The 13,998-nt window shown below is 34.2% G+C and overlaps 1 protein-coding gene across 14 annotated transcripts in view; it reads left to right on the top strand.

Annotated features, from left to right (window-relative positions):
- LOC145260287 (ral GTPase-activating protein subunit alpha-1-like) overlaps window positions 1-13,998 on the top strand; it is a 476,501-nt gene that overhangs the window by 49,925 nt on the left and 412,578 nt on the right. For all 14 annotated transcript variants that reach the window (XM_080118139.1, XM_080118137.1, XM_080118136.1 and 11 more), the window contains exons 4-7: window positions 1,651-1,708; window positions 5,144-5,187; window positions 6,979-7,132; window positions 8,015-8,142. In XM_080118139.1, the coding sequence (XP_079974265.1) occupies window positions 1,651-1,708; window positions 5,144-5,187; window positions 6,979-7,132; window positions 8,015-8,142 (384 nt within the window). The remainder of the gene's footprint in view (window positions 1-1,650; window positions 1,709-5,143; window positions 5,188-6,978; window positions 7,133-8,014; window positions 8,143-13,998) is intronic.

The following is a 13,998-nucleotide window of genomic DNA, read 5'->3' as shown; positions in this document are numbered from 1 at the left end:
AATTGATCATCGTCCAAATCCAAACGATTGTGCAGTTCTTGCTCTGCCAGAAACCGTTCATGTTCCATATCGACGTGGAAAGTGTCAATGAGCCATTTGCGAGAGAGAGACTTTTGATCGACAAAGAATCTTCGTTCATGTACATCAAATTCATCAGGATTCACATCTTTTGAAAGTATATTGAGAAGGACATGGTGCTCTCGTTTCCATTTAATCATATTCACACGTCTGGAACCCTTTGTTTTGTAGACATCTTTGTCGTAAATTTTTAGCGATCGATCAAGTTTGTTTTATCCCAGGTATTGTAACATAACGAACATCACTTCCAAAGGCTTTCTGCCACAATTGTAGTAATCGCAAGGAGAACTGGTGAATATGATTTTTCTGTGTCGTGGTACCATATTTGGCAGCATGATGTTGCACAGCTTGAACACATTCAGCCTCAGTTGGAAGAGAATCAAGCAGAAGATAAGTCCAATCGTCGTAATTATAATCTTCGTCAATCTGCCCTGCTATACCAGCCATGTTCATTGCATTTTACTAACTGAAAAAGAAAGCAAAGTTCAATAAAATTCACAATTAATGCAATGCAATGTTATCGTGTCTATTTAAAGATGCCATTGCATTGTTACAGAAAGAAAATTTGGTAATTTTCCATCTATAATTCAAATTAAGCCCCTTTTTTACAACCTATGTTGATTCTTAGGGACTTTTTGACTCTCTTTGGCTAAATCAGCCATATTTAGCCCCTTTTAAAGGTCCTTATACCCCTCATTAACAGTGCAAAAGTTAGGAGAGTGCCTGCTTCAAGCATTTCCCAACAGTTTCTGCCATGTAGAGGTGTCTTTGGGCCCATGGGAGGTGCATTTTGGAAAATCCGTGATTTCCGACCATTTTTGGCTAATTTTGGGGTAATTTTGACCCATTTTGGACTCTGAGATACCCTAAAAAACCCTATACTTGTAGGATAGCCAATGGGAATGTTAGATTTAATGATACAAATGCATTTATAGTAAAAAAATGCACCCTGTGGCTTTCAATAAGTGATTAAGTGTGTTCGGGGGCGAAATTTGGGCCATTTTCACGCGTCGACGCGGTCAAATCACGTTTGGGGCCAGCGACCCTCCAATTTTGACCCGTTTTGAACAAAATCACTTGTTCCCATCTATTTACATATAAATGAAGGTAATAAGCCACTTTTGGCATTTATTTGAAAAATTTTGTTTCTATAGCCTACCCCTATTATTAGGCTAAGCTCCTTCAAGCCAAGTTGGTAGAATGAAAATAAAAATGATTTTGACAAACTTTTATAAACATTAGGCTTAGGTAAACACGTAACTGGAATTGTGATTTGACAACTGGTTTTGACTGTCCGAGAATTGTTTTTTATATATATTTTTATTTTTTGGATCTTTTTGGAACTCATACATTCTCCTGTTATTGATAAAGATGGGTATTGGCCATTCCCTGCATCCCAAGTGTTATAACTGATGGTTACTAATCATTAGTTATACATCTTTACGATGCTATTTATTATGTTATGTTATTTGAAGTAATAGTAGTTTTATATCTTGTTTTCATTATATTTTAAATCTTCAGTTGAAAAATTTTTCCTGATATTTTATTTTTCTTTGTTTCATTTCTTTGCAGAAAATTCTTGTCCTTTTACCTGAGAAGATTCATAAAAAATGGATGTTCCACAACATTGGTAAATTTCTTTTTTTTTAATCAAAATTTTTTTTTCTCCAGTTTTTATAAATATAAACAGGGACGTTTCTTTCATTTTTATATTTTCTGCAATACAATTTATTTCGCTTCAGCTTATTCATAATTCACTTTCTGCCATGTAGCTATAACTTTGCTATTTCACACCTAAATTTCAACTAATATCGAGGTCATCCTTTAAGTTTTAAATTATTTCAGTAGTGTTCATTACCCATTCATCTGTATCAGAGTGGTGTGAGTTGATGGACGAAATACTGAACTCTGACTCTTGAAATTTTGAAAGTTCCAATTCTGACTCAAGAGATTTTTTGCTTTAAGCTGGTCAGGATCAATTTGACAATTTTTGGAAAAAAAAAGCAAAAAAACAAAAAAAAACAACTTATGTCTTGACAAAGAATCAATATATTCTTAGAATTTAAAGTGCATTTCTTAGAGGATCTTTTGTCAAATGCTAATACAGCTAATATTTTGAAGTTTTTTTTATCCAGTGCAAACCACCATAATGCTAGTCATGCCGTCTACCAATATTCCGGTATTTTCTATTCATTCATGATCTCCAGCTCTCAAATCCACCAGCAATGCACCAAAACAATTATCCGTTATACTTTACCATTATTTAATACTTCAATTTTTTTTTTTTTGAAAGGGAAAAATATTTATCAAATTTGTTTGAAACATTCAGTAGTAATCAAGTGATAATTATATTGTATGAATCCGAAGATTTTATTGTTAGCATTGGTTTCCCCGATATTTTTCTAGTCAGAATTCTTTCTAGAAAAACATTGCATACTTACAGGAGGGACCACATGAAGGTTGCCAACATCTTAAGTGAAAGTAAAATATTTGTGGAATGAAAGCAAAGTGTTGACTTTTTTTTTTTAAAAAACATAAACAAATATTTTTTTTATCAGAATAGCATTTATTTCTGGCCAAACAATTCTCCATTATATTTATTAAAATTATCTTCATCGCAATTGTTGCTACTTTACATTGAATGACCACAAGCGTGTCACGTTTTATGTTCATATCAAGAAGATACTTTGATACTCACCCAATATTATTTAAAAATAAAAAAAGGAAAAAGTTTTCTTCCTTCACTAAAATGTTAAAATAATGACATGGGTTTTCTCTATGATGTTTGAAATATAATTGACTGTTAACAGAATTTACTGACAATATTAGCCCATTATCGTCTAAGCTCCAACCTCTGTCCCATCGCTGCAATGTCGCAGCCCTGTGTCTATTTTACAAGTACTTTAATAGAATGTTCTTTGATGAACTCATAGCACATATGACTCTTGGATGTACATATTTGACTAAACCAAGCAAAATCTCATCCCTTTACATTTGAGGACCCTAGATGCTGGAAAGCTTTTGAATTCTTCCCTCACACTACTAGACTTTGAAATTATGCCTGTTTCCTGCTTCCCTGCTTGTACTAACCTGGAGAAGTTTAAATATAATTGTGAACAGATCATTTCGCTGCTCAACTCCCCACAGTCTCGTATTAGATGCAATCCCAAATAGTAGCCCCTTATATCCAATATACTTTGTTTGGTTTAAAAAAAAAAGTGCCAGATATTGTAAGGTGAAATCTAACAAAGAGACAAAACTTTTTGTTAGTAAGCATAGTTATTCACGTTGCTATGTTGAACTTTCTGGCATGAATTTATTTCAACAAATGATTTTAGATGATTTTCAAAGTATGCTCTCACCTCCATTATTATCAATGTGTGTGTGTGTGTGTATAGATGCGTACACATTAAGTGACATTGAGGTATGAAAAGAAGCCCGCTGTCAGGACATGGAATCGATCATATTTCAGCATCGATTACACTGGAATAGACATTTGCAGTGCCATTTTTTTTATGGCAAACTTATTGAGAGTTTAAAAGCTGCACATGAAGCAGAAAGATTGTTTGAGAAAATCTCTAAAGAAATGATGTTAACTTCAAGGGCAAAACACTGGATCGAGAAAAGAGAAGGAAGATGTCAGCCCATGAGGGAAGGAATATGTATGAGAATGAACGAGTGGACCATGAAAAATTGAAGAGGGATGTTCAGAAAAGCAACAGACAAACTGTGAAATTAGATCAGTTTTATATGTGATAGACTGTCCAACTTGAGCTGGTTTGAACAGCCACTAAAAAACCATATGAGGCTTGTAATTGACATGAGTGGAAAAAGGTATGTAAAAGCATGGCAGGATTAAAACAACTAAACTTGATGTTTTCTTGTTAAAATTGTTCATGTCTAAAACAGTTGTGTCCAAGAATGTAGTTGTCTCGTGGAGCTAAAAAGCCACATTAGAGTGGTTCATTAATAAACTGTTTTTATTTTTGTTTTTTTTACAGTGATCACCACTTATCAAGGCCCGGAAGCCACTCAGGGATAAGGGTTATTGCAAGTACATTACGTTAGTGTGGAGATTTGATGAAGTGTTTAATTAAGGGGGCGGTTCATTAGGAATTTGTTAACATTGGACTTGAAGACATCCAAGTGGTAGTCCAGAGGGAAGCAGGCAGATGGAACAGAGTTCCACAGGCGTGCAGTTCTAAGAAAGAAGCTTTGTTCATGGAATCTGCGTTTTGATTTAGGCACAGATATAGAGTGGGGGAAATTTTTCACAGTAGATTCAGCTAGACGGGTGTTTTTCGTGAAAGATTGGCGAGGGGAGACCAGAGATTGGAGTTCAGACGAGCACCTGCCATGAAAATAACGATAAAACAAGGATAGGCTCATAATGTCTCTTCTGTGGGAGAGAGGTTGCAGGATAGAGAAAAGGGCATCCCCCACTAAGCCACGAAGTCTATTTTGTACTCTGTCAAGGCAGAATAGGCTGTTTTTAGCAGCTCCTGCCCAGATATGGCAACAGTATTCCATCCTTGGACGTACTTGGCTTTTATATAGATAGATAGAGAGAGAGAGAGAGTCAACAATACTCAAACACTGGTTTACAGCCATCACAATTTAGATAATCATGAGATATTTAAAAAAAAATTGTTTTTACATCTTTTTAAAATAAATTTTCATCTTTAAAAAAACATTTTAGATCTATTTTTTATCTCTTTTAAATTTTTTTTACATCTTTTTAAAAAGTTTTAATCATTTTAAAAAATTTTTTACATCTTTTTAAAAAATTTATTTTTTTACATCTTTTAAAAGATTTTTTTTCATCTTTTCTTAAATTTAAATAAATCTTTTTTTTTAAAATAGTTATAAAAATCTTAAAATCTTTCTCTTTTTTAGAATCTTTTGGTATCTTTTTTAAAAAGCTTTTTAAAATCTTATCTATTTTTAATCTTTTTTAAATGTTTTTTTTTTAATCTGTTTTTAACCTTTTAAAATCTTACACAATGTTTTTATCTATTTAAAAAGTCTTTTTTTTAGTTCATAAAATTTTTGGTTTTATTTTCAGGTCGTATAATGAAAAAATTGCTTCACCCAAAAAATGGATTAAAGGTGAGCGTTTGTTTTATTTTTGCTTTTTTATAACCCACTTATACTTATGCTTTAAATTTTCTAAAAATAAGATATATTTGAAGTTTTAAGGGGGTTGGGAGTGCACTTAGAGATTCAAGAACGACTTCCATTGTCTCCCTTGATAAATTTAATACATTTGTAAATTTTCTCTAACCTTTTTAGTTATAAGGAACACATAAATATCACACACATACATTGAGTTTTTTATACATATAGAGATTTATAATAAATATTTATAATATCCACATATACATTGCATCTTATTCAAGAATCATCAGTGTGGCTAGATAAAACCCATACCAGCAGTTGCAGTATTCGAACCTCGGATTAAACTCACCTTTTAACTTCTATCCAATCTTTTCCCCATAGTAGTTATAAGACAAAGAAAGGGAAATATTCTTATTATTCATTAAACAAACACAGGCAGCCACTGTAGAGTGTTCGATCAATGGGAGAGAACATTGCAATATTTATATGCTCCATTCAGTCACATATTTTTGCTAGGGTGGGAGGATTATACCGTGGTGAATGTACATATAATATACTAACTTCCAAAGGAGGAGGTAAATACGGAGAGGATGATATCTTAACGAATGAACGCCCTCCACACACACACACACACACACACACACACAAAAGGAGGAATTAATAACAGGGAAGATAATATCATCATAATAGAATATATAATACACTACTACACCCCACCTCTAAAAAGGAGAAGGTACTCTGGGGAGGATGATATAGTGATAAATGAACATGTACTGTAAAAAAAGGGGGGGGGGCGGTAATCCCAATAAATGAAAAGGAGAAGGTAATGTCTATGGAGATTCACCATCTCCTCCAAAAAAAATGAGGTAATATCATGACAACAGAGCAGATACTAAATTACTCTCTCCGAAATAGAGTAGGTAATATTTGGGAGGATTCTCTATAAAAAAAAGAAAGGTAATGCCTGAGAGTATGATGACAGCTAAAAAGATGCTACATTACTCTCCTTTTCCCAAAAAGTAGAAGATTGTCTTCCCCTTCTCCTCCAATTCCTAGTCTCTGTGGACAATGGAACAGCTACTACATTATCTCTCCCTCAAAGGAAGATGTAATACCTTAGAGGATTACCTCCAACTCTTTAAAAAAGGAGAAGATAATTCCTGGGAAGACTCTCATGACAACACAACCCACCTCCATTAAAAGATAATACATTAATAGATTGCATAAGTTGTTTTTTCATTCGTTTAAAAATACCTAGTCATGAAAATATTTTTATATTTCTTTGGCATTGTAGTTAAGATAGAAATTTTTTTTAAATATTTTCTGCAAATAAATAGTTCAAAGTGTAGTATCTGTTCTCAGCATCCCACTGACATCAGACATTAATAATAAATATGCAAATTAGCAATACCTAAAGTTTTTTTGAGTGTTTGTAGATTACTATATATACGGTATTTCAAAATCTCATGTTAAATCATGTAATTAAATAAGCAAAAACCATTTTGATGTGAATATCGTCAGGATATGTTAAACTTTTATATTCATTTGTATGAATGAACATGAAAAAAAAATGGTTATACCAAAACGATGCAATCAAATGCTAAAATTTTTGATATTTTGTTTTCATTACTGCAACTTTAATAGACAAAATAGTAAAAATCCTCACCATCTGAATAAATTGTATCATTTTGATTCCTTTTTCTCTTCAACTCTACATTTTTGTTAGATTTCATCCAAACTTTTTCTTTGTATATAATTTGAGTTTTTTTGTTGTTGTTTCAGTTGAGGCGAGAAGGGATGAGGCTTTTCATTATTTGGTACCAAATCTTACAGGAAAATGCTTCCGAAGAGTGTCATAGTATTTTCCTTCATTTAGTACCAGGCCTGAGTAGTAATAGTTTAGAGGATGCCTACAGTCGGATAGGATTTCATGACAGTAAGTTGTCAACATTTTTTTCATAAGTTTTTTTCTTAGATATAATAATTATTTTTGTATAAATTTTTTTTATAAAACCAGCTCTTGCCTTAGAGAAAAACTGAGGGAAAAAAATTCAATATTTAATCTTGTTTTCTTTTTTTTATTTTGAAGTAGGATTGTTAAAAATGTGTTTTACTGTTCTCCTTTTTTTTTTTTTTTTTTTTTAGTTCACTAAATATTTGTAAATAATAATAAAAAAAAAATATGTACAGTAGAACCCTGGAATACGGCATTAAAAATTAGTAACAAAATATAGTACAGTATATAATACACATGTATATCATCAAATAACATTATAAATAACACTATAAGGGGAGGGCGCAAATACCATAACCAGGGGTTGGAAAAACATTGTATTTCACATCGTAACCTGAAAAAACCATATCCTAGGGCCACGCTATGCTGGGGTTCTACTGTATTTTAAAGTTACATATAAGTGAGAAATACATATGGACACACAAGATGTTGTTTGATAGATTTTAATGTGTAAACATAAATTCATAATTTACCCTCATCCCAGTTTTATAATAAAAAATGCTTACCGATAATCATACCTTTTTACCCACCTTTTTTTTTTATAACTATCACGTTTTGTGTCCATTTGAATGTTTTTTTTTTTAAACAAGAATGTTTTTATTCTGTTTTTGAAAGAAATTTTAATTGCAGGTTTTTATGTTTTTTTGAATATAATTGTTTCTCTATTTTTAAATACATCTTTTAGTCAATTTTTTTTTCTTTCTTACTATTTCTTTCTTAGGCTTTTCCTTTTTTTGCATTGGTTTTCTTTTTTTTTTTTTCTTATTTTTTTATTTTTATGGACATTTTTTTTTTTACTTTTAGATAATAATGATCTTGGGGTTGTCAGCCCAGGTGAAATTCCACCCATTCTTCCTGCAGTTGGAGAAAAACCACCTGAAAATACAACCAAATTTTTCTTAGAGGCATTCCTGGCATGTTTAGTGTCAGAGGTAAAAAAAATAAATTTACATTTAAGATGAAATCCATTATTTGTGGGGAGTGGGAAGAGGGGGTTTAGACTGAAAAAATGTAAAATCTTGAAGAAATACATTTGTTGTTTTGTATTATTTGAACTATCGTTCTCATCTCAATGTATTTTGTTGAACTCTGAGAATCTTTCTGTCAAACTTCAAACTTATGAATCTATACAGAATTTTGAACTGAACCCTTTATTTAATCTATGAAGGTAACGCTCTCATTCCATAATCTATAATTGGGTAGAAGTCTTAAATAATTCATAATTATATTCATAATATAACCTGCAGTTTCAACCTCCAAAAGAGTGTCACTTAGAACTGATTACTTAGTACTTTATCCATTTCTACTACTAACGATTACTATGATATTGCCCCATTGATTATGTTACACTCATTAACCCTTATCCTTGAGTGGACTCTGGACCTTGATAAGTGGTAACTCCTTTGTAAAAAAAAGTTATATTATCAATCCTCATCTCAAAAATTCAGAATCTTTTATTGCTGTTATTTTTTTTAACATAATCTGGGAATGATGCTAAACTATATTTGATGGTGACGCACCAATTTGTAAGCTTTGTGGGGTTTGGAGTTGCCTCTTAGTGGCTCTGCTCTGAAGTTCATTCTGACTCCAAATGGTATTTCGATATAGGAGATGTATGGAACAGGCACATCCTATTGACACTCGTCCTCACAAAGAGATGGCATTAGATGACAGTATCTTGGAGATAGTAGACTCCTTCTGCTATGCTGAGTGCAAGTGTGATCTTAGTACAGTCACAAAAGTGAATGCAGCTTGGATGACATTGTGAGTTATTACCTCAATGAGTTGTATAATATGCGTATCAGCAACATCACGATATATGACTGAATGCTGGGCACTTATCTAGTTCTCTCTGGCAAGATGAATGTGCACTGTCAAAATCTGATCAAACCCAACACATCAGGTCAAACGATAAATTGTTGCAGGAGCATGAATATCTTAAGTCGCAGGAATGTTGGCTGGCCAAGGATAACTTGGAAGCAAGTAATTAGACAAGACCACACAACGGAATTTTGGACAGTTGACCTACTTAACTGTGAAAATTAGCGGATGAAATTGTGTAATATCAGAAAATGGAAAAAATGGAATGAATAGGTGAAAAAAATAAAGAGACACTGAAGACCATGTCTCAACGCAATATTCTATATGAGGTTTTAGAACATTATCTATTTTTGAAACAATGTTTGACTTTTCAATCATTTCATTTGCTGTCAATAGAATAGAGAAAATATTATTTTATATACATATAATCAAAACCAACTCTGAAATTGTTATATTCCTAAATACTTAGGAAATAAAGACAAACGTGAGTTACACCGAGTGGTATGTGTAATGGGGTTTATTTATAATACAGAAACGTAAGGCTGCTCGCCTAAGGTAAATAGAAGTACATAGTAACAAGTATGGGAAAGAAAGTCTGATAATCAACACGTAAGACTATCCGTCTTACTGCGACTGCTTGTCTGCCGCTGTCTGCCAAACAGTCCAATATATATATACAGTTTGTAACCGGTGTATAGCCAGTTATGTTCCTTCACAACACCTCCCCCTGAAGCTGAAATCTTCCTGATTTTAGCTTAAATACCTCTTCCTTTTAGGGTCAGGGCTTAATCTCCTGGTAACTTTTCTCTTTCTTGCGCTTTTCCTTTTGGTCAGCGTTACCCGGGGTAAAGGTTTCTGTCCAGCCCGTATGGTCGGTTCAGGCGAAATATTCATTGTTTGCGGTACACACGCTGGTTTTGGTATATCAAAAATATCGCACAATGTTTCCATTGGTGTCTCTTCCACATTTGGAGACAGTCTGGGACGTATTTGATTTCTGTGTCTTTTGCAGACAAAACTTAATCCTTGGATGGTATAGACCATGCTCCCAATCCTTTTTTTGATAATACCTTCAACCCACTGATTTCGTCCATTTTGAAAATTTTTGAAATATACATTTTCACCTGGGGAGAAGCACTTGGTATTAAGGTTTTCTTTTTTGAAAACTTTCTTTTTCTCTGGTAGCAGCCTATCGAAGACAGATCTTATCTTTCTTGCAAACATTAGCTCAGCCGGGGAAGAATTGACATTATTATTAGGATTTGGTGTCACCCTGTAAATTGCTAAAAATGTTTGAATACATTGTTCGTCTGTGTCCGTAGTAAGATTTTTCTTAAGTGCCCTTTTAAACGTATCTACAAATTTTTCGGCCAACCCATTCGATCGTGGATGGTACACAGGTGTTGTCATATGTAGAATATTTAGTGAGTCACAGAATTCTTTGAATTCATGAGCAGTAAATGCTGTTCCATTATCGCTCACTAAGGTTTTTGGCACTCCAAAACGGCTAAAAATTTCATTAAGCGCACTCACAGTGTTTTTTGCTGTTGGATGTCTAAACTTAAATATTTCTGGCCATTTTGAAAAAGAATCTACAATAATCAAGTAAAAATAACCATTTATAGGTCCCGCATAATCAATATGCAGACGTGACCAGGGTAGGTCCGTCTTTGGCCATGGCGTCGTTTTTACTGGAGGATCTCGAGCTGCTAATTGACATCCTCTGCATGTCTTGACACATTTTTCAACTTCCTTGTCCATACCAGGCCAGTACACATATCCTCTCATAAGGGATTTCATTCTCGAAATGCCCGGATGACCTGTATGAAATTCCTTCAGAATTTTCCTCTGTAACGTTAGTGGAATTACGATCCTCTCACCATACATGAGCACATCTTCACAGATGGAAAAAGGCGTTGTTTGATCTACCTTTTTATTTTTTTTTATCCATCCCAATTGATTTTTCATTTTCTTAATGAAAATGTCATTTACTGCCTCTTTTTTTATTTTTTCGAAAGTTACCGGAAGTTCACGTATCATATTACACATTGAACTTGTACATTCACTTTCGTCTTTAAGCGCAGCAATTACCGTTTCTTCGAAACTTTCGCTTCTTTTAGGGATCAACCGTGATAATGCATCTGCGTGTCCTAACTTTTTTGAGGATACATGTTCCATCTTAAACTGATAGTTTAAGAGGGTTACAGCCCATCGCTGTAATCGATTCGCAGTATGTGTGGGAATGCCTTTCTTTGATCCAAATATGGTAAGTAGGGGTTTATGGTCGGTTTGCAAAATAAAAGATCGTCCATGGAGAAATCGATTGTACTTTGTAATTCCAAATATTATCGACAGCGCCTCTTTTTCAATTTGGCTGTAATTTTTCTCCGCTGCAACCAACGTTCTTGAAGCATGGGCGATAGCTTTTGTCCTACCATCCTCATACTTGTGAAGTAATACAGCGCCAACACCGTAATCACTGGCGTCCGTTGCTAGTATTAGTTCCTTTTCTGGATTGAAATGTGCCAATGCTAAGTCTGACAGTAGACATCTTTTGATATTTTGGAAAGCAGATTCACATTCCTTATTCCAGTTCCATTTAACACCCTTTTTCAGTAACTCGTTAAGAGGAGCTCTTAAATTATGTATGTTAGGGATGTAAATTGCATAGTATTGAACTAATCCCAAAAACGATTTTAATTTTGTCACTGAATCTGGAGCAGGCATCTTTTCAATTGCTTCAGTCCTTTGTGGATCCGGTCTTCGACCCTCTTTGTCGATTATTTGACCTAGATATTTCATTTTTTTCATAAAAAAATCGCATTTTTCTGGGCTCAATTTAAAACCAAATTCCTGTATTCTTTTGAATACTTCTTTTACATGCTTCTTATGATCTTGCAAATTTTCACTTTTAATTAGGATATCGTCAAGGTAGGCCATTGAAAATTCCAACCCTGCCAGCATCGTGTCCATAATTTGCTGGAAAATAGCAGGAGCAACCTTTAATCCAAAAGGAAGCCTCTTTAGCTTAAAAATGCCCTTATGAGTATTTATGCCTAAGTATTTGGAGCATTCATCGCTGATCTTAATTTGCAAGTAAGCATCTGAGAGGTCTATCTTAGAAAAAATTTTTCCTCCGTTAAGCTTAGAGAACAGATCTTCTGCGGACGGAAGGGGATAATTATGGTCCAATAGACAGTCATTTAAACCCGTTGAAAAATCTCCACAGACCCTTATTCTGTTATTTTTTTTCTTTACATACACGGTTGGACTTGCCCAATCTGTGTGGTTAACTTTTTCAATGACTTCCAGTTGTTGAAGTCTATCCAACTCTTTTTCGATTGCGTCCATCGCTGAAAAAGGCACATTCCTTTTAGGTTTGAATACTGGAGTGGCATTTTTCTTTAATTCAAATTTTGCCTCTGTCTTAATACAGAGTCCTAGTCCTTCGGCAAAAACATTGGGAAATTCAGTTTTCAAATCCTTCAGGAAGTCTTCCCTTTGGTTTGCTTTTTCTGCAGTTAAAACGTTACAAAACGAATTTATGGGTTTCTCCCATAAATTAAACAGGACAATCCAATCTACCCCAAACAGGCATGTATTCTTTCCTGGTACGATGTACACTTTGGATTTATGAGTCTGGTTAGCGAATGTCACTTTGCATTTTAATTCTCCCTTGAACTCTAATCTTTTGCCGCACACACTTCTCGCCGTCTTTCTGGTTTTCGCTAATTCAGGTCGACCTATCCTTTTCCATATATCTTCATTTATAATACTAATATCTGCACCGCTATCCAGAAGCAATGTAACCAGATGTCCATTTATCCGAACATCAACATATTTCCGTCTTTCGCAGCTTTTTTCTTTATTCATGCGAAGCGTATTTACATTATCGGTCCCTTGTCTTTTCTTCTGGGCACAGTATGTTCCCTTGTGACCTCTGAGACCACATTCATAACATATTTTGTTCCTAAACCAGCAGGTCTTATTGTTGTGTCTTAAACTACCACAACATTTACACTTTAGCTTTGGGTCTTTGTATCCTTTAAGGATCCTGTGTTCTTGGAACCTGGACTTTCTTGTGGTCCCTTGCCTTTTTACTTGCTGCACCTTAAAAATATTTTTCTCTTCAATGCGAGTGTTGTCTTTCTTTATGTTAATCAGACGTTGACACTCTTCAGTGACTTTTTGCAATGTTATGTTAGGATCCGCCTCCATAATTGTTAGGATCCGTGAACGTATATCTTTGTCCCTTGGTGCTGTGAGACCTTGTACAAAGATTAAACATTTAAATTGGTCTGCGGAAATTTCATTCAATTTAAATGATTCGCATAAACAGTTCACAGTGCAAGCATATTCTAGATAGTCTTCAGCTTCTGCCTTCTGAATGTTCAAACATTTGTATCTAGAGTGAAATAGGCTATCCCTTTTATCAAATATTTTCGACAAGGTACTAATTGTTTCCTCGAACGAAACCTCCTCCGGTTTTTTTGGTAGAATTAGATTTGCATACTTGGTGTTTTCATCAGTACCCAGTTTTTGTAGTAGCAGGGTAACTTTTTCCTCATCGGTCCAGTCTAAACATCTTTTCGTAAAAATTGTTTCGTATCTTCTGTAGTATGCAGGGAAAGTAACACCAGTATCCGGGGAGTAACGAAATTCCGTTAGTGAATTTGAAATACCCTCGGCAGAAAAATTAGTCTTCTTCCCGGTCGACGTTAGAATTAGCTTTTCTAAATTCTTTTGCTGTGTCGACATTTGTCGTTGTAGTATGTTTGTTTGTTCTTGTTGTGCCTCTAAAGTTTTTTGTGTTCTTTCTTGTTGTTGTTGCAGCTGTTGCTGTAGCTGTTGTTGTTGAATTTGTTGTTGTTGTTGTTGTTGCGCTAAAAATTGTTGAGTCATTTTTGTCTGTTCCTGGATGCTAAGGGCTAGAGCCTTAGTTAACTCTGCTAATTGTTCCATGTTAG

Source organism: Euprymna scolopes, chromosome 36 (assembly GCF_053919585.1).
Source record: "Euprymna scolopes isolate OS-2025 chromosome 36, ASM5391958v1, whole genome shotgun sequence".
Lineage (NCBI taxonomy): Eukaryota > Metazoa > Mollusca > Cephalopoda > Sepiida > Sepiolidae > Euprymna > Euprymna scolopes.
The sequence above is the reverse complement of the archived record's forward strand: the minus strand, read 5'-3'. Positions and strand labels throughout refer to the sequence as shown.